Source organism: Cyprinus carpio, unplaced genomic scaffold (genome assembly GCF_018340385.1).
Source record: "Cyprinus carpio isolate SPL01 unplaced genomic scaffold, ASM1834038v1 S000006759, whole genome shotgun sequence".
Classification (NCBI taxonomy): Eukaryota; Metazoa; Chordata; class Actinopteri; order Cypriniformes; family Cyprinidae; genus Cyprinus; species Cyprinus carpio.
Window position 1 is genome coordinate 1,786,968 of NW_024879356.1, and position 19,383 is coordinate 1,806,350.

The 19,383-nt window shown below is 35.1% G+C and overlaps 1 protein-coding gene across 1 annotated transcript; it reads left to right on the plus strand.

Annotated features, from left to right (window-relative positions):
• Positions 1-222: 222 nt before the first annotated feature.
• On the plus strand, positions 223-19,309 carry LOC109052627 (sorting nexin-9-like). The gene is given in 20 exon segments (XM_042755961.1): positions 223-519; positions 2,785-2,871; positions 2,984-3,058; positions 5,093-5,167; positions 5,169-5,192; positions 8,074-8,145; positions 9,553-9,715; positions 11,976-12,114; positions 13,087-13,168; positions 13,656-13,781; positions 13,871-13,988; positions 14,073-14,203; positions 14,353-14,459; positions 14,548-14,651; positions 15,214-15,291; positions 15,493-15,569; positions 16,940-17,029; positions 17,236-17,350; positions 18,305-18,396; positions 18,487-19,309. Coding segments are annotated over 20 exon segments (1,815 nt in total). The 5' UTR covers positions 223-507; the 3' UTR covers positions 18,535-19,309.
• Positions 19,310-19,383: the final 74 nt, after the last annotated feature.

Sequence of the window (19,383 nt, forward strand, 5' to 3'; positions counted from 1 at the left end):
TGCAGCCTAACATACTATAGAGAATATACAATATATACATACAGCATAAGCCTATATTAAACCTTAATGCTATATATGATGATAATAATAATAATAATAATAACAATAAATATGTGTAATGTGTTTATGTATTATATACACTACATAAATGTTATGTGTGCTATATTTTTTATTTATTATTTTATTCCCAGCAGCTGTGAGTTTTTTCAGGCCACTCGATCAGTGAGTTTGTTTCCGGTTGTGTCTCTTATGTGTAACACACTCCGCTGCAGTCAAGCTGAACAGCTCGTGTCTGCTGGAAACGACGAGTTTGGATTTACACACATTTCTGAACCACTTCATTTGAGTCTGTCGGGTTCTAACAAGAGAGTAAAGTGTATTTGGTGATGTAAATAAACTATTTTGTGAAGGACCGTTTCTGGCAGAAGAAAAATGTCTGGATGAAGAAGAGAGAGTTTATCGCCATTAAACTGCAGGTTTCTGTAATGACTGGTTAATGTGGGTATAATGGAGACGAAGGTAAGGACTTATTTGTCGTATTTTGGGTTAAACTTTGTGTCTGATCTGTTTGTCATGTCTTTGCACTAAGATCATACTGGGTTTGAACTGGAAAAGTATTCCCAAACACGCCGATATATTTGCTCTTAAGTGTTTATAACCGTCATGTGCATCATAACCGACCTGTTTAACACTCCGAAATGGGCCTAATATGTATCCTTGTTGTTTTTTTAACGATATTTAAGGTTTTTTTGGTGAACGTAGGAAAATATGGATCATTAAGGGTCTTGTGACATTTTAGTGGGGCCATGACGTCATCTGCAATGCATACTGGGATATGTAGTTAAATTTTAATTGATCAATCATTCACCAAGTTTAGTTAATCTTAGAACCACCACACTAACTAATTATCCACATAAGTGAGAGCTTAGGTCTCTTAATGTCAATTCTCCTTGGGATAATATGTTAAGTCTTATGGGACCCATTAATGAGCGTATGTCATAATTACATTTATATATTCAGATATTGCTTAAAACAGATCATATTCCTGGTCAGTTATTGTACTTCTGATGCCTTAAAAGTGAAATAGTTTTTGGTAATTTCAGCATTTTCTTTTGTACGTGTTTACCTGTAAATGACCTCAAATAAATTTGCTTTCAATTACTTTTGTCTCTGTATCAATACTATTCCTTAACTGTAAAAACAGACTCACTTTAACTCACATGCCTAATGACCTTTATTTAAAAGACTACTCATTTCTGTAATTTTATATTAGTTAGTTTATCATTAACAGGGCTAAACAGAAAATTATATTTTTTCCTGTCTGTAAAAGTATTCTCAAAGTATGATAGGAAAAATTGTTTTACAATTAAAATTACAGCTTATCTGTGTGAAGCAGCTTTGATATAATCTGTATATGCAAGCCCTAAACAAATAAAGGTGACTTGACTTGATTTAAAATTGCGTTGTTTTAATTTAGCCTTATTTTTAAATTAGTAATCACTTTCGGTTTTAATAAATTCACCCTGCTTTAGACTCTAATTAAGTCCTGCTCCCTTGACTGTCTGTATGAGGATGTTTCTAATGATGGAGGATTTCATGAGCTCACTCCTGCTGCAAGACTGAATTCACAGATCCTGCCATTATGATTTTTTTTCTGTTATTTTATCACTGTTCCTCATCGTATATCCTCCTTTTGTCTCGCATATCATAATTTGATTTTCATCATCACTTCGTTTTGTTTTTCTGGAAGACTTGTGTAAATGGTTATGCACATTTATGACATCAGACGATTTTGTGGCGTATCCATCACTGTTTTTAAAGTGCTGTATTCCCTCACACACAGACTCTATGTCTGAGCATCGAGGAGTCGTGGTTGTGAGTTCCTACATAGAGAGAGCCTGTCTCACTGTTCATACAGACCTCACTGTTTGCCGTTTCGATAGTTTCAGGATGTGTGTGTGTTAGAATAACGAGAGCTTTGTGGAAGGTGTTTTTTTTTTTTTTTTCGCAGTGTACAGTGGAATTGATTCTGCTTTGTGTCCATTTGTATGCTTTTCATCACAAAAATGTGCTCTGTGTAGTTCCGTTTTTTTCTTCATTATCTATTCTTTTTATTTGTTTTATAATTTACCCTAAAAGTAAAGGAAAGAGATTTTGAATAAGATTTTGCACTTAAAAAAAAAATAATTAATACAGTGACTTTAAGAACCTTTCAACCCCCAAACTCTTATTACTGAAAAAATATCCTGTTTAAACTAAATGTTTTTTTTTATTAAACTCAGCATTAATTGCATTCAGAAAACACTACCATGATTGTACCCTAGAAATCTACTTAAATTTAATCAATTATTATTTATTTATTCCATTACAGTAATGAGAATGAGAGGGTTTTTGGCAATGCAGAAAAATATGATTAATTGTCTTATAAAAATATTAAAATTGCAGTGGTCAAAATAAGCTTGAATTTGCTTTATATAATATATAATTTAATGTTTTTTTATGATTTTGTGCTAAAAATGACCCAAAGCAATGGTGACATTTGTTCATCTGAAAAGACATAAATTCATTGATTATACGCATGTACAAAAATAAAATCCCAGAAACAGTGTTGGATAAATGTTAAACAGGTTAATGCTGAGGTCATGTGAATTTAATGGTGTCCAAGAAGAAATCCAGTCAAACAAGTGTAGCTGATTGGGTTCTAATACTAATATATGATTGCTTAGCACACTTGGTGTCTGTCTATGCATGTGTTTTATTTAAGCATGTTTGGTCTCCACACAGGCACAGGTTTTATATGATTTCACAGCAGAGCCTGGAAATAATGAGTTGTCGGTTCGAGAGGGTGAGACAATCACATTAACCAATCAGGTGAGTTTATTTTTATAACACCCGACTCTCCATGTCTGCTCAGAGTTGTTGCATGTGTATGGATGGATCAAAACCTTCTTTGTAAATGTGATCCATTCTTTTCTGTTCCCAGAACGTTGGTGGAGGATGGATCGAGGCAAAGAACTCTAGAGGAGAAGTCGGATTGGTACCAGAGGACTATATAGAGGTATGCAGTGGTTTCCAAAAATGGCTTTTACAAAGGCGACATGCTGTATGTGTATTCTCTACTTTTGAAAAGCTTGGGGTCAGAAAGAAATAAATTAATGTAAAAAAATTTGTCATGATTTCCATTTCAAATAAAATCAAAGAATCCTGAAAATACCCTCAAAATATTAAGCAGCACATCAATTTTCAACATTGATAATAACAATAATAAAAAAAAAATGTCAGCATATTATAATGATTTCTAAAGGATCATGTGACTGAAACTGGAGTAATGATGCTGAAAATTCAGCTTTGCATCACAGGAAAAAATTACATTTTAAAATATATTCAAATAGAAAAGTTATCTTAAATAGTAATAATTCACAATATTGCTGTTTTTTGCTGTATTTTTGATCAAATAAATGCAGCCTTTTTGAGCATAAGAGACTTATTTCAAAAATTTTATTTTACTGACGGTAATGGCTAAAACAAGATTTACAACATACATATACAAACATAAATGAACGTGTATTTTACACAATAGATACTTGGATACAACTCCAACAAATATTTAAAAACAGAAAATATGCATACTGAAGTTTAGCTAATATCTGTTTGTCAACTAATAATTCCAAACATTAGCTGATTAAGTACTGTACCTGGGCGTCTTTCACTATGATAAAGGATATAATGTAGTTTTATTATGATTGTCTCTCTTGTGTTGTAATGCACATCTGGCAGTGTTTTGAAACCAAAAGGACAGAGAAACTAACGCTGCTGGAATGTGGCCTGTTTGATCGACAGGAAGTGTTTTCTTTTCCTGTGGCCAGCCAGATTTGAAGTGTGTTAGTGTTGTTCATTTTCAGGCTTAATGTACGGCTGAATGAATATGCTCGCTTTATTTCACAATACTTGGTATGGAAAAATAGGATTTTCCTTGCTATTTTAAAAATACAAGAGTTATACCAGTATTGTTTATAGACAATTAAGCCAAAAAAGAATTTGGAAATCTGAACATCCAGTTGTTTATCAATAAAGATGCAGCAGTGTCTTTGTGTTAAAGAGTATCATAATGTGTAGCTGAACATGATCACATTATAAAGCCATCCTGAGGCAGTCGTGCACATGGAGACATGGTAAACAGTTTTACTCTCTGTATAAATAGGCTGTGAAGTGATTCCGCCTGCTGCTGGCCACAGACATACATTTTCAATTTCCCTCCTGACCCGAACTCACAGCTGCACTATCGTACAAACTCACGTGCTTCCTTAATTTCTCTGTTCTCAGAGCCAAACAAATGACCGCATGTTCACACTTCTCCAAATTCACATTTTTTGCGCACCCAAAGCTGTTTTTGATTGAGATGTTAATGCTTGGATTTTGATGTTTTTCTCTTTTTTTTTTTAAATAGAAGTAAAAGGCATTTCTTAAATGTTTATGAATAAGAAGTAGGAAAAATAACTGAAAATATGCCTTTAACTAGTCCAGACTTTCATATAAAGTCATCTGGGGGCAATATTTTGTCTAATGAGTGCCTCAAAGTGAGCAAAATATCACACTGTACTAAACCAAAACTTTAATCTCACATTTCGAGTTGACAAAGTCAATCAAGGCTTATGTTTTTTGAAGACCAAAATGTATTGGCCTTTTTATGGATATTTTTAATCCTAATGTGTCTGTAAATGTCACTTTTCTTCAACTTCAGCAGGAGGAGGCTTTCAACTATTTGGACTTGAAAAAGTCTGCCTATGCATCTACCAATTCATATGATACCAGCAACCATAATGCATGAGATATCATATTCCCAGATGCCAAGCAAATTTTAGGGGTCAAAAAAAAAAAAAAATAAATGAAATAGTAAAGATTAAAATTTAAGAAAGGAGGCATTCCTGTATTATACTAAAAATATTATATGCTATAAAATCTAAAATGTTTTACAAAACTTGCATTTAGTCTCAGATAACACAAAGATCTGAGTTAGTGTACCAACACGCTTATTTAATTCTTATTTGAAAAGGACTGACCCTTGTGAATTTGTCTCTTCGTGTTTTTCTAGATTAAACAGGCTCAACCTTTTACCTCTGGAGGAAATGCAGCATCCCTCGATCTTTCGCTCTTTGACAGTCACATACCCGGCCCCGGCCAGCACTGCACAGGTAAGCCTTTGTGATTAAGATGGTACATTTCTGTTGACTAATGCCGCACATAAACTAGTTGGTTTTATTTATCATGTCTGTTTAACACGCTTTTCTGTTCATTCTTTGTGTAACGCTCCTTCTCAGTGCTTTTCTCCCACTGTTTAACTTCCTGAGAGGAAGTGAGCAGGAAGGGAGATTCCAGTTCCAAAGCATAAAATGTCTTACTCATAATGTAAAAATGTGTGTGCAAGCAAACTCTCAGACTGAGAATAAAACATCCTGTGTCGCTTATTCAGAGGATCAGCGAGGAGCCAAATGTGAAGGATGATGATTTTTAATTAACATGCAGGATTTAGTGTTTGGATTCTACCATATGGTAGTGAGATACTGTGGGTTTGGCCTTCAGTGCTGAGACTGAAGTTTTCTTTGAGTGGGATGCTTTGTTTTTTTGGAGGAACCATGATTTGATCAGCAGCATTTTTAAGAGTGGGAAGCCTTTAGTTGCAGAAAATTTGAAGAGTTCAGATGCAAAAGCCTGTACTGTAAGTGCTGTTTGTTTATGTTCGTTTATTTCACTTAAATAGCAATGAAAAGAACCTATTCATTGCTGTTAAAATGAAATGACTGAACCTACACATAGGAGCCTGGTTAAAATGCTCATTTTAGAAGAAAATTTCAAACGGCATTTAGAGGCGTTTGCATCTGAACTCTTCATTTGTTTCCAGTGGCCCTGCCATTGGCTTTAGTTTTGAAGAGATTTTAGCAGTATTAAAGACAACATGAAACCACTTTCATCTGACTTCCATTAAGTGACACATTTCAGAACATTCCGCAGGAGCTAATATTAGGGTGAAATATTTTACATTGATAGAATACTCAGGATATGTTGTAGGGCTGGACAATTCATCGAAAAGTAATCGAAATTCAGGACCTCTAACTGGCATGATTTTCCCATGTTGGTAGTATCAGTTTTTCAATCTTTTCCCCAGGGTTGCTAGGTCCGCAGAACAAAACAAGCCTGATTGCCATTCAAAACTAGACCAATCATGTTTTTTCTCTGAGTTTCGCTCATGTGTCCCCTCCATCAAAATCACACTAACGGCGAGTGCTTTAATAAATAAAAGGACTAAAAAAACAACCCGTGGCTGCAACATCAACCTTGAACCCAGAGTCATCTGAGCAACCAGAGCAGTGTAAAAATATGCGTTTTACATTTTTTTTTAATGTGAAAATATCCTTTTTACGTTCAAACTGAAATGTGGCTTTTTTCATAAGACGGTTTTATTTCAAGAAATGTGTGCTTTGATTTCAGTTGTTCAAAATATTCAATCAATGTTTTCTTCAATTATTTTAAAATCACAAAGATAAGAAATGCACTATCCCACATTTAATAGTTGAGAATATTTACAGTACAAACCTTATCAATGAACTACGAGGGCAAATAAATAAATAAATAAAATAATTGCTCATTAATTCTAAGCAAGGTAAAATGTTCAGTTAATCGAGATTTTGATTTTAGGTCATATCGTCCAGCCCTAAAATGTAGTTAAATTGTTGGCTAAAATTGGTTAAAAATTATGAAATTCTTTTAATTATGAATCATGCTTACAAGAAACAATTACATTTATTGAGACCATTAATAGGATCAATGTTGAGTTCATGTTGTCTTCAAGTTCATCAGAACTGATCATGTAAAACCATCCCTGATGACAAGCAGTTGTTTATGGTGTCATCTCAAAGCCTGAAGCTGATTGGCTAGTCAAGGGACAGACTTTAACCTAGTAGCTGTAGTCTGCGTGTGCTTGATGAATCACTGATAACAGTTGTGAAACTAGCAGCAGTGTGAGATATTTGAGTCATGGTAAAATTAGGTAGAAAGAGATGGGGGTGGGGTGGATGACGGTGACATGTAAACTGGTCCACCATAAATAGTTTTGTTTCTGTGCACTCAAAAAATATTTAGCCCTAAATTATGTTTTTAAATTTGGATTTCATTTGGATTATACTGTTTTTAACATGATCTATTAAATTAAATATGATGCATATTTAATCATACAGACAAGAAACAGCCTGCACCTAAATCAAAAATTTCCATTTATTTTATTTTAGTAAAATAATCAAATTTTTAAAATGCATTTATGCTTAAATATTGTGAAAACAATTACATTTATTTAGTTAAAAGTGTGAACATGGTTAAAATTATGGCTCGCTATGGAACAAGCATTATTCTGTTGGTTAAAATTTATTCATTTGGTTAATTGGTTGGTTAAAAAACTAATTAGATTTATTGATCAAAAATATATACATTTAAATTATGTATTTAAAATGCATTCAGTTTATTCATACTGAAATATTACCTTCATAATACAGAAACAGAAATGTTCATACAGAAATATTTTTGTTTTTGTTGTTTTACCTTTTGCTTGTTTCATTTATTTACTTATTTAGCTTGTTAATTCCTGTAGGTTAAAACTGTATAATCCAAATGGATGGGAATTTTAGATGAAATTCAGATGCATAAATGTTAAATTTAGGACAAAATATTTTTTGAGCATGTACCAATGGAGGACAGAATTGTCTGAAATGGATCATACTACAATAATTAGCTGATTTGAAAACAATTAAAATAATGGAGCAGCTGTGGCCTTGGGAAATGTATCAGAAATGAAGTGGACACTGATGGTGAAGTTGCATGACTGTGTATTAGCACTCTGCTTTAAAACTATTTATTTGATGAATAATGTTTTTGTGCTAGTTTTCGAACTGTGTGTATTATAAACCCTTGCAGGTCTCAGCTGGGCCTCAGTGGTTTGATGAAGAAGGTCTTGTCTTTAGGGTCATGTCAGGGTAACCCTTCCCTTTCAGTGCATTATGATGATGTAACGTCTTTCCCCTAAAGGTGGATGTAGCTCAACCGGAAACCCCAGTCACCCCAGTTACCCCAGGATTTTCCCCCACCTCCCATGATGAGGTACCCTTAATGCATTTGGCATGACGGACGCCTCGCATGCTCGATTTAGGAGACCTCACTAACAAGACCAAAACCTAAACACCCTGTTCTCGGGTTCTGAATGCTTTCAGATTGAATCAGACCCCACTGATCACACCAGACAACTACAAATCACACATCGATCAAACTGATCAGCACTGTTTCAGCGAAATGGCTACATCACTGTCTATCTGCCAGCTTTTAAAACATACATGCAATGATTCAATCATCTGCTGGATAGCCGCTTCTGATTTATGTTGCAGAATTTGCTTTTTATGTTACAGAAATAGTTGCAATTCTTTTCTATTTATGACACAGTTTTGTTTTTCATGTGTTTATTGTTTAACTGAAAGCTGGTCTGGAATTAAGACTGCGTTTTTAGCTACCTGCAAACTGATAAACAGTATGACGAACTGAGAAAAAGCAGAAATGTTTAACACATTTTCTAAAGCAAAATTAGCCCTTTATTGAATTAGGTTTAATGCAAGTCAGATAAGTAGAGTCTGAATCTGTATATCGGACAGAAATTTCCAAAACATTGCCTTTTAAATTCCAAACACACAAATCCACATAAACACACTTTCGCCGCATGGTGCTACATTCTCAATGCATGACATGCAGTTTTGGCATGAGCAAATAATAAAGTAGGCAACCAAACAGATAGTGTTTGATTTGGATGCCTGTCTGTTGTCAACTGTGGTAAAATAACAGAATGATACCTGCAGCTATCATTTGACATGCATTTGCCAGAAAATACATGCCGTGCTCGGAGCAATAGGTCAAAGTTTTTTCAGATGTGATATTTATTGTGACTAGATAATAACATGAATTAGGCTTGGATGATGGGTGTGTTGTGGTGGCCCAGATGATGATCCGAAAGCACAGAGCTTATGGTTTGTGTCTCTGTGGCTCTGGGCTTTTGTTTCATCAAGGCTAGAGGTCCATTGAGAGTCAATTGTTCAGTGTTGACAAGCTGAAGCATGCATCAGGAAGGTAAACATCTCTTTCCTTTCATCATGTCCATCTATATGTGTATATTCCCATTTCATGGGCTTTCTTTGGAAGTCCTTGAATCAGTTGACATCTGAAAATAGCTGCTCAAATGGAGTCTTTCACGATAATATAATAACAACCAAAGGTTATTAGAGTGCTTTTCATTGGATGTGAGTGGGCATTTTGTATCAGTTTTTGAGAGTTTCACAGTTAAAAGACCTTTTCGCTGGTATCCAGGAAATGTTCAACCTTTTAAAATGATAATATTATTTGTAAATGGTTGAAATGCATTGCTTGCTCTGAGACCACTAGTGAAATGCTCCTTTTTAATGCTTTTTTGTTTCTTACTAATTGTAAAATTTTTGTTGTTGTTTTTTTTTTTTTTTCTTATTTCAGACAAGTAATGGTAATGACCCATGGGCGGTGTTTGACAATAATGCGTCTGGGGGTGTTTCTAATAACTGGGCAGCTCAGCCAGAGGGCACAGAGACCGGGAAAACCAGCAGCAATGCATGGCATTCTGGAGGACACGTGCATCCGCAGGCCTACCAGGGTGCAGGTAACAACTCAAATAAACCTGTGTTGGATTATTCAGTCTAGACCAGTGGTTCTCAAACTTCTTGCCTTCAAAGGCACGCCGTTGTCCACAAAAATTGTTTTAATCTTTAGGACCTCATAGTTTTTGTGCATTTACTTAAAATTAAAATAATTACTTTTCAGAAATATTAGAAGTTGAATGTTTTTCACAGTTCTCACTCTTTTTAACCAATCAATTTCCATATCTTCCATAAAAGTCATTCTTGATTTAGTGAGAAAGAATTAAGGATACAGATTTTTAAAAAATATTCTCAATTACAATTTCTACAAAATAAAACATTTTAGAGCTCAACATAAGCTCTAAAAATGTATAATTATATAAATTCCCATGGTGTTTAAAGATTTTATTAATATTCCATATCTAAAATCACACTTGGCCTCATATATCCAAGACTTAAAATTAAAATAAGAAATATTTCATTTTAGTTGTTTTAGCTTATTTTATTGCTTGTTGTATCTTATTTTAGCCCTCTTGTTGTCTTAGGTACTGTTATCACATTGGACTAAAACTTACAATTTTTGTACTTTTATTGGCCTAATGATTCATTAACAAACAAGTCTGAATCAATTTGATTTTTTAAAGTCCTTATTCAGTAATTGCCAATGAATAGAGAGGTCTTAGAAAAATGCACTGGTCAAAAAGTGTGGGAACCCTGGATGTTATATAGTGCAAGTAATAATCTGCAGTAATTTCATTGTTAAATGTCTTTCAATGCAATTTGTCTTCTTGCTTGTGTCTTAAATGGAAAACTGAACACCACAGCCACAAGGCAAAAATACTTATCATAATGTTTATTCCTGACTGGGAGCTATTACATTCCTCTTTTAAGGGTTTCAGTCCAGCATATTTAGAAAACAAGAAGCTTCTGCAGTTTGTGAGGAGCCAAAGTGCTGCTTATTGTTACATGGATGTTCTTGGCAGAATTTTTATTACCAAAACAAATTACAAGAGAGTAAGAATACATTCATAGTGGAAAACTAGCATAAGCAGTATATGCAGTATAAGCAGTATATTTCCTAGTACTTTTTCCTAGTTGCACAGATTTTTTTTTGTAACTCTTGGCAGTCAGATCTTAGAAAAGGCTGATATTACTTTCATTAGTAACACCAAAAATGGAAAGGCAGCTGGAATGCATAGTATTTTGTATATATTGTTGTATAAGAAAGTATGAAAAAATATGAAAGTTGTTTTATGAGTAGTTGTGGAATATGTGGGCGTGGTTCAGTGATCTCTATGTTACTTTGAGTCATGTGTTAAACTAAAGTGTGCCAGCAATGATGTCATCTTTGGAAGATCGTCAGTTTTGGTCTGTTTTGGAGTCATAAGGAGCTGAAATTCACCATTTCCATGTGCTGAAAAAAACAGCTTCTACAAGTCTGTGTCCTATAAAGACAAGCAGAGCATGTGGATTTGTTTTAGAGAAGTTTTCCCCTGAAAACTGATTTATTTCCATAAGCACTCTTTCACCGAATTACTCAACTAATAATGTTCTGGGAATTAAATATGGTTGGATTTTTCCACTGAGCGCTTGTGCAATCAGTTCAACAGTTTGAAAAGGAAGTGCATAATGCACATGAGAGAATGTGTAGAGGTGATATTTGTTGTTAAAAATAAACAAACTTATTGTAACAAACAATCTTTTCCTTTTTTCTGAAGACATTTACCCCTACCCATGTCTTATTGATCTGTCAGGTAAACCATGATATTCATGTGAGGGCTTTCATGTGGTTTTAATAACAAGCTGCATGAGCTCAGGAGGTACCAGAAACTCACAAGAATGTGCATGAGAGTGTTTTGTAGGGATTTTCTTGCTGTGAATTTTGTTGTTTATGTAACACAGCCTCAGTTTATGATCATTTCTTCTAGTGCAGGGACTTTTGTCCAGGGGGTTTATTAAAACTAACATATTTAAGTGTGTGTGTGTGTGTGTGTTTTATGTTTTGTTAAATGGTCGTGACTTTTTAGCATTCCTTCATTTATTTTTTAGTACTTTTTAAATACCTCTTCTATATAGATTTTATTGTTTCACCTAGACTTTCAGGATTTGAATTTGTCCCAAAAAAAAAAAATGTTTTTGCACAAATTGTTATAACCTAAGATTCATCAAGATTAGTTAGCATGGCTGATTTGTCCTGAGTGTGTTTGGATAACTAACAGCTGGTTCTTACCATGTTTTCTTATTTTGAAGTATGTTTGAAGTGTGTGTAATGACTGTTTATAGGTGCAGAAGACGATGAGTGGGATGAGGAGTGGGATGACGTGAAGTCATCGGGTGGCTATGCTGAATCTGAGGCTGGAGAGGGCGGGGCTATAAACAGAGGCGGAGCTCATGGTTCATCTATGAAAATTGCCCTCAACAAGTAAGTCAGATCACACCTCACAGATTGGACACACATCCAAGAGTCAAGTAATCTAGTTCATGTGCTTTTTCATGCTTTCTGGATTCCAATAATGGAATTTATTAAAGGGAGTCTAATGCTATTTCATGCATTCAGAGTGTCAAATACAGTCCTTCCGGGTTTGCATACATTGTCAGCAACGCTGCACAGGACTTGCTTGAGAAGAATGTCTCTAACGAAGTCTGTTAAAGGGAATGATAAGAACCCAGCATTATGTGAACAGTGGAAGCAGTTTGTTTTAGCAGGGTAGCAATGGAGATTTGCAAGTGTGTTAGTTTGTTCCCGTCATTTCGGTGATGAATGTTTTATAAACAAGGCCCCGTTCGATGCTAGATTTGTATATCGTTTGATACTCAAAGATGGAGTGGTCCCAGTGATGAAAACAACCACAGACTTGGCAACACTGGTTCAGGTGGAGCGGCATTTACTACACAGAGCCGTAGTCCACCGACAAGCTACACAAAATCGCTTTCAAAATCGACAAAGAATCGCCTGCGATTTTAAAATCGTTTTTTTTGTAGACTGTCAGTGAATTACGGCTCTGTGTAGTAAATGCCAACCAGTGTTGCCAAGTCTGTGGTTGTTTTTCATGTCCGCGGGTTGAAGCGACCCCAATACCAATAACGTGATATTTAGCCCCTAAAATGTGAATATTACAAAGGGAACCCTGCCGAAAAACGTACATTTTAACCCCGGGATGCAATTTTTATCGGGGAACCTCCTGGAAACGCGATTGGGCTAGTTTTGGACTAGTTTTGAGAAGCGACTGGGCAGGATTTGTTGTGAAAACCTGGCAACCCTGATCTGAACGCACATGCTGGAGATATACTACTAATTACAGGAGCGTCTTTACTGAAGAGATGCGCATGAAAATCGTATTCGATTTTTTTGCACAGCCCTACGTCCATTGTAAAAAGCATCTTCTCTTTGCAGATTCCCTGGCTTCTCTAAATCAGGTCCTGAGCTGTACCTGCTGTCCAAACAGCCTGCCAAAGGAACCAAGTTGCCTGTTTACGTAAGCCACTCTTTAAAAAGGTCTTAAAGTCTCAATTTGCCTTTCCACAAATTAAGGCCTGAAATTCATAGTCATGGCATTAAATTTTGCATGCGCTGCAAAAGAATGAAGACCTTTTGCAGTCTATTCCAATTCAAATATCTAAACATCCTTAAAATACATAGTTGAAGACTTGTTTTCTGAGAAACTGAATACAATTAAGTAAGTTGGTGCTTAAAACAGGAACAAACATCTGTCAATGAGGAATAATAGTGTGATTTTGGGTTTAAGTTGATATTTCTTAGTACATTGGCAGATATTTGTTCTTGTTTTAATCATAAACTCACTTCATTTTGATCGAGTTTTTCATAAAACAAGACTTCTTATGTAATGTATCTGTTGCGTTGAGGCTTTTCCACATACTAGAATGATATCCAAGGCTCCATAAAGGGTTTAAATTGCTATATCATTTAATATGATGTGAGTGCGTATATATACTGTATTTCAGGGGGGAGAGGTTGGCCCAGTGTGGGCGTATCCAGACTATCAGCTGGACTGTGTTGTCGCTGACCCTAAAAAGGGCTCCAAAATGTACGGCCTCAAGAGTTACATTGAGTACCAAGTCACACCCACTGTAAGTACAGAAAGCATCATGTCTGCATGAACATCTCCATGTTAGTGATTCCAGGTGATGTTGTTATATGTGATCCAATGTTTCTGCAGACCACAAACAAGCCTGTCAATCACAGATACAAGCACTTTGATTGGTTGTATGAAAGGCTTTTGGATAAATTTGGTTCAGCGATTCCAATCCCCTGCCTGCCTGACAAACAGGTGACAGGTGAGCCCTTTTTATCACAAACTGTTTGGTGTAAAGAAGTTCAAAATGAACATAACACATGGTTCATTAATACCCCATTTTTAGGTCGATTTGAGGAGGAATTTATAAAAATGCGCATGGAGAGGCTTCAGGGTTGGATGTCGCGAATGTGCCGGCATCCGGTTATCTCCAGCAGTGAAGTCTTCCAGCTGTTCCTCTCCTACAAAGATGAGAAGGTAAATCTAAAAAAATATACAGCTGTTGATTAATCCGTTTTTCTTTATCTCTTTTCCATCTTCCACCTAAATATTCAGCGAATTACTGTAGATTTTGAAACATGGCCTTTGTTTTTGTTACAGCATTTTACTCTAAATCTGTATTACAGGACTGGAAAACAGGAAAGAGAAAAGCAGAAAAAGACGAGACAGTCGGTGTCATGATTTTCTCCACGATAGAGCCTGAGGGACTGCCAGACCTGGACCTGACTGAAGTGTAAGTCCTACAGCCCACCTCAGGATCACTTCCCTGATGGAAAATCTAGCTGTTAATAAGTTCATCTGTGTTGTCTTGTTGCCTTCAGAGAGCAGAAGTGTGAGCAGTTCAACCGTTTCACCAGGGCGATGGATGACGGTGTGAAAGACTTGCTGACAGTAGGAAATGAACACTGGAAACGCTGCACAGGCCGTGAGTATGACTTATGACCCTCCATTAGCCTACATGTGAATATATTTATATAGAAAATTACATTTTTTAAATGAAAATACTATATAATAATAATAATAATATATTCAGCAAGGAAGCATTCAATGAATCAATAAAGCTTTACATTGTTACAAAACATTTCTAATTCACTGTTGTTCTTTCTATTCGACCAAATCAGCGTCTTAGAATGATTTCTGAAGAATCATGTGACACTGAAGACTGGAGTAAAAAAATTCAGCTTCACGTCACCGATATAAATGACATTTTCCAAAATATTAAAAAAGGAAATTGTAATAATATTTCTGTACTGTCTTTTTAATGTATGTAATTTTGAGCAAAATTTGCCTATTTCCGATATTTTTGTACTTCAGAAACAGGGGCTCATATTTCACTGTCCAACTTTGAAAAACAAAGTTCAGCTAGAATGCATTGTGATTTTTATTTTAAAAAATAAATAAATAAAAATCTCTGCAAATAACATACGTTAAGTTTTAAGAGTTTCATGCTGATTAGTCTTATTTCCTGTTTTTTTTTTTTTTCTCAGCCCTTCCAAAGGAATATCAACGGATTGGCAAAGCTTTCCAAAACCTGTCCTCAGTGTTCACCAGCAGTGGATATGAAGGTATATGAAACTCTTCGTTTCCTCTTAGTAAAGAAAAAAAAAAACGCTTCTCTTTTTAACATCTGGTCTAGTTCTTAGATACTGTTAGCATATTCTTGTTCCTTTTTCACTCACCTCACTCAAGATTCGACCAGCAGTCTTTGTATAATATGATCAGCCGTTAGTATTTTTGTTATTCTTAATGTGTGGTTTGACTCAAAGGAGAGGCTGCGCTCACAGATGCGCTGACGGCTGCAGGAAAGACCTATGAGGACATCGCTCAGATGGTGGCGGAGCAGGTATTAAGAAAAAAAAAAACCAGTTCTCTCTTATATTAGGAAGTTATGTCTCGTACAGCCTCTTGTGTTATACAAGAAGTGTAACCATTTGAGCATCAAAACATCCTTATATTACAAGATGAGTGTCAAAATGCTTTTGAAAGAAGTCTTATGCTCATTAGGTCTGCATTTATTTGATCAAAACGGCAGTTATGTTGTGAAATATTATTATAATTTAAAAGAACCGTTTTCTTATTTTAAAATGTAATTTACTTAAATTGAATTACAACTGATTTTCAGCCATTACTCCAGTCTTCAGTGTCACACGATCCTTCAGAAATCTTTCTGTTCAAGAAACATTTCTTATCAAAACCGTAATTCACTTTAATATTTTTGTGGAAACAGCGATACATCTTTTTCCCGCAAGATTCTCTGATGAATATAAAGTAAAAAAAAAAAAGAACAATTTACTTAAAATAGAAACCTTTTATAACATTAGCAATGTCTTTTTTTGTCAGTGATCAAAAGTATTTCTTTACAAAAAAAAAGTACTAATCCCAAACGATTGAATAGTAATGCATGTAAGGTTATTATCACAAAATAATCAGGATCAGGACCCTGAAAGCAGCTGTATAGGTGAAAGGAAGCCATAGTTATGTGATCCACATTCATTTAGCCTTATTTGTTTTCGACCTTACCACTGAAACTTGCAGTGAATGAAAACATGCTTGTTGTTTGGCCTCCAAACTGTCTGGTAAGTGGCTCTGTGTCGTCATTGTAGCCTTGAATATTTTCAGAGATCTCTTAACCCTTCATGTGATCTAGCACCGAAATGGAAATCGTCTTTAAAGATAATAAAATTAAAAATGCAACAGATAGATACTACTGTTAACACTACAAATGCAGTGTCATATGCGTTTCTGACTGTCTCTGAATGTTATTGGACCATAAAACCTTTTTTACACCCTTAAATGCTGACTGCATATGATTGGATCACATCAAGTGTAAACAGAGTCAGACTGAAGTTCTTTAGTTGGTTTACATGAATCTCTTTTAATTACATTTAATTCAAATTTAAACAATTCAAATAGTTATGAACACTCTGTTGCTGTTGTCCAATCGGATGAGAGGCCTGGAACTGAATCGCCTGTTGTTTAATGATTAATTGAGTCTAGTTGTAAGGGAGTTTGCTATTTTCTTCAGCCGTTAATGGCTGTTTTAGTCCAGTTGAGTTCTGATTCTTGTCTGTGAGTGAGAGTGTTTCCGTGCGTCCGCATGCATATGTAAGCGAGTGACGCAAACGTTTGTGAGCGGTTGAGTAAGGTGACCCTGGGTGTGTTTGTGCACCGTCTGATGTAATCATTCAGTTATGTCTGTCTTCCTATCTCTAGCCCAAGAAAGACCTTCACTTCCTCATGGAAACTAACAATGAGTACAAAGGCCTGCTGGGATGCTTTCCTGACACTATTGGAGTTCACAAGGTACACCAGAAAGGGTGACTACTCAGGCTAGCAGTCCTTATAGACTCAAACTCTGTTTAAAAACTTAGCGAGTAACATAGAACCTCATAAGTGAACTTTTTGTAGGCATCTCACTAGGTGTTTTAACAGAGCCGTAGATTTGATACAAAGATATGAACATTGGAGAATTGATTGGCTGTATTTTAAGCCCTCTTTCTTTCGCACAGGCTGCCATAGAGAAAGTGAAAGAAGGGGATAAACTAGTGGCCACCGGTAAAATCACCACCTCAGAGAAGACCGCCATGTCTAAACGTGCCAGCACCATGTCATACGCTCTGCAAGGTATGTCACTCCAAAACCACCTTTAAAATGATTATATCACTGAATAAGTCATAATTACACTAAGTCTTACTGTACATGATCTTAACACAATATTAGAATGCTGAAACATAACTAGAATTTTCAATAGACAAATTCTATAAAGAGGTTTTTCTTGTACTGCTGTTACTGTATTTTATTTTGTTGTATTTTATTACACTGCACGTGACTTTATAAAATAAGATTACTTATTATACTGTAAAATAATGTTTTATTACTATATATATAGTGCTGTTCAAAAGTTTGGGATCAGTAAGATTTTTCAGTAAGCTCAAATAATGCTTGAAAACAGAAGAAGAAAAAACAGTAATATTGTGAAATATTATTGCAATTTCTAATATTGGTTTCATATTTTAATATATAATTTATTAATGTATAATTTATTTTTTGTATCACAGGTTCCAAAAAATATTAAGCAGCTGTTTCCAAAATTGATTATAAATCAGTATATTAGAATGATTTCTGAAGGATCTTGTGACACTGAAGACTGGAGTAATGATGCTGAAAATCCAGCTTTGTTTCACAGGAATAAATTATATTTTAAAGTATATTAAAATAGAAAACTGTTATTTTTAATTGCAATAATATTTCACAAAATTCTGGCTTTTTTCTGTATTTTTGATCAAATAAATGCAGCCTTGATGAGCATAAGAAACTTAAAAAAAAAAAAAAAAAAAAAAACATTAAATATCTTACTGATCCCAAAATTTTGAAAGGCACTGTATGTATATAGTAATAAAAAAAAACTAAATATTTTTTTATTTAAATTCTTAATGTTTTTTTTAAGTTCTGTTGTAATGTGTCAATCACTTCAGATATTAAATTTTTCTGTTTATAATAATACAACTGAAAAAAGAAAAATCCTGTAAATTCCAAACTTTGAAGTGATGAATTTGACTCATTCTGTCCTCTATGCAGCGGAGATGAACCACTTCCATAGCAACCGTATCTATGACTACAACAGGGTGATGCAGCAGTACCTGGAGCAGCAAGTCAAATTCTATGAGATGGTAAAATGTGGAAACGACAGTAAAAGTTAAAGAGCATTCCATAATGGTGGGAGATGTTAAAACATTGAATTGGTTTTTCTGTTTTGGCAGATTGCAGAGAAACTACGAAACGCTCACAGTCAGTTCACTACTATGTAACGGCGGAGCGGCTGTCTGGAAGCTGCCTCACTCGTTCTCTCTGTTCCTCTTACATGATTATTCTCATTCTCTGTTTCTATTCATGTTATCTGTGTCATGATGTCAGTGCCATAAAAATATCCTGTTGATCTCAGGCCAAAGAAAGCCAAGCTCAAGTGTTTTTAAAAAGCAGCTACAGATATATAAATATCCAATTACATGGGCCTTTAATTATTATAATTATGTAGTTGCTGATTTAGATGTTCCAAGTTCTGATAAATATGAAAGATGCAGAGAGAGACGTAACTTTACGTACTTTTATACAAGTGATCTAAACCTATTCTGAGGCACATATGAGGCCAAGCCAAGTTTGATTGTGCCTTGTTTTGTAGAGACCCTGCAAAAAAACATGCTTTTTATCAACTGCACTTTACTGTGGCCTTTCAGATGCATCATCCTGTTTGTGTTTGATCACAGCCAAGAACAAGCCCGATTATTTTCTTTGGAGGCTTCTGGAGATGATAACAGGAGGGCTGGTCCTTTTTCCCCATAAGAGACATTTTGAGGTTGTTTTTCTCTCTCCCCAAAGCCAAATCACAAACAGAGATCGTGCTCAGCTTGATGCTTCCACCTCGGTGCAATTATCACCAATTTCTTATCCTGTAAAAATGAAATTATACTCCATCTGATGCATGTTGTTCATATATTTTGTATGTATAGCAGTGTTCGCAAGTCTTTTGCACACAGATTGACAAAACGATTGAGATTGATTTAATAAATACTGATTTGTATGCTATGCAGTGAATTTGTTTCTGTGCGAGTGTCTGAAAATGAATGTAGACTGTGAATAACAAGAAACTTGAGATGGAG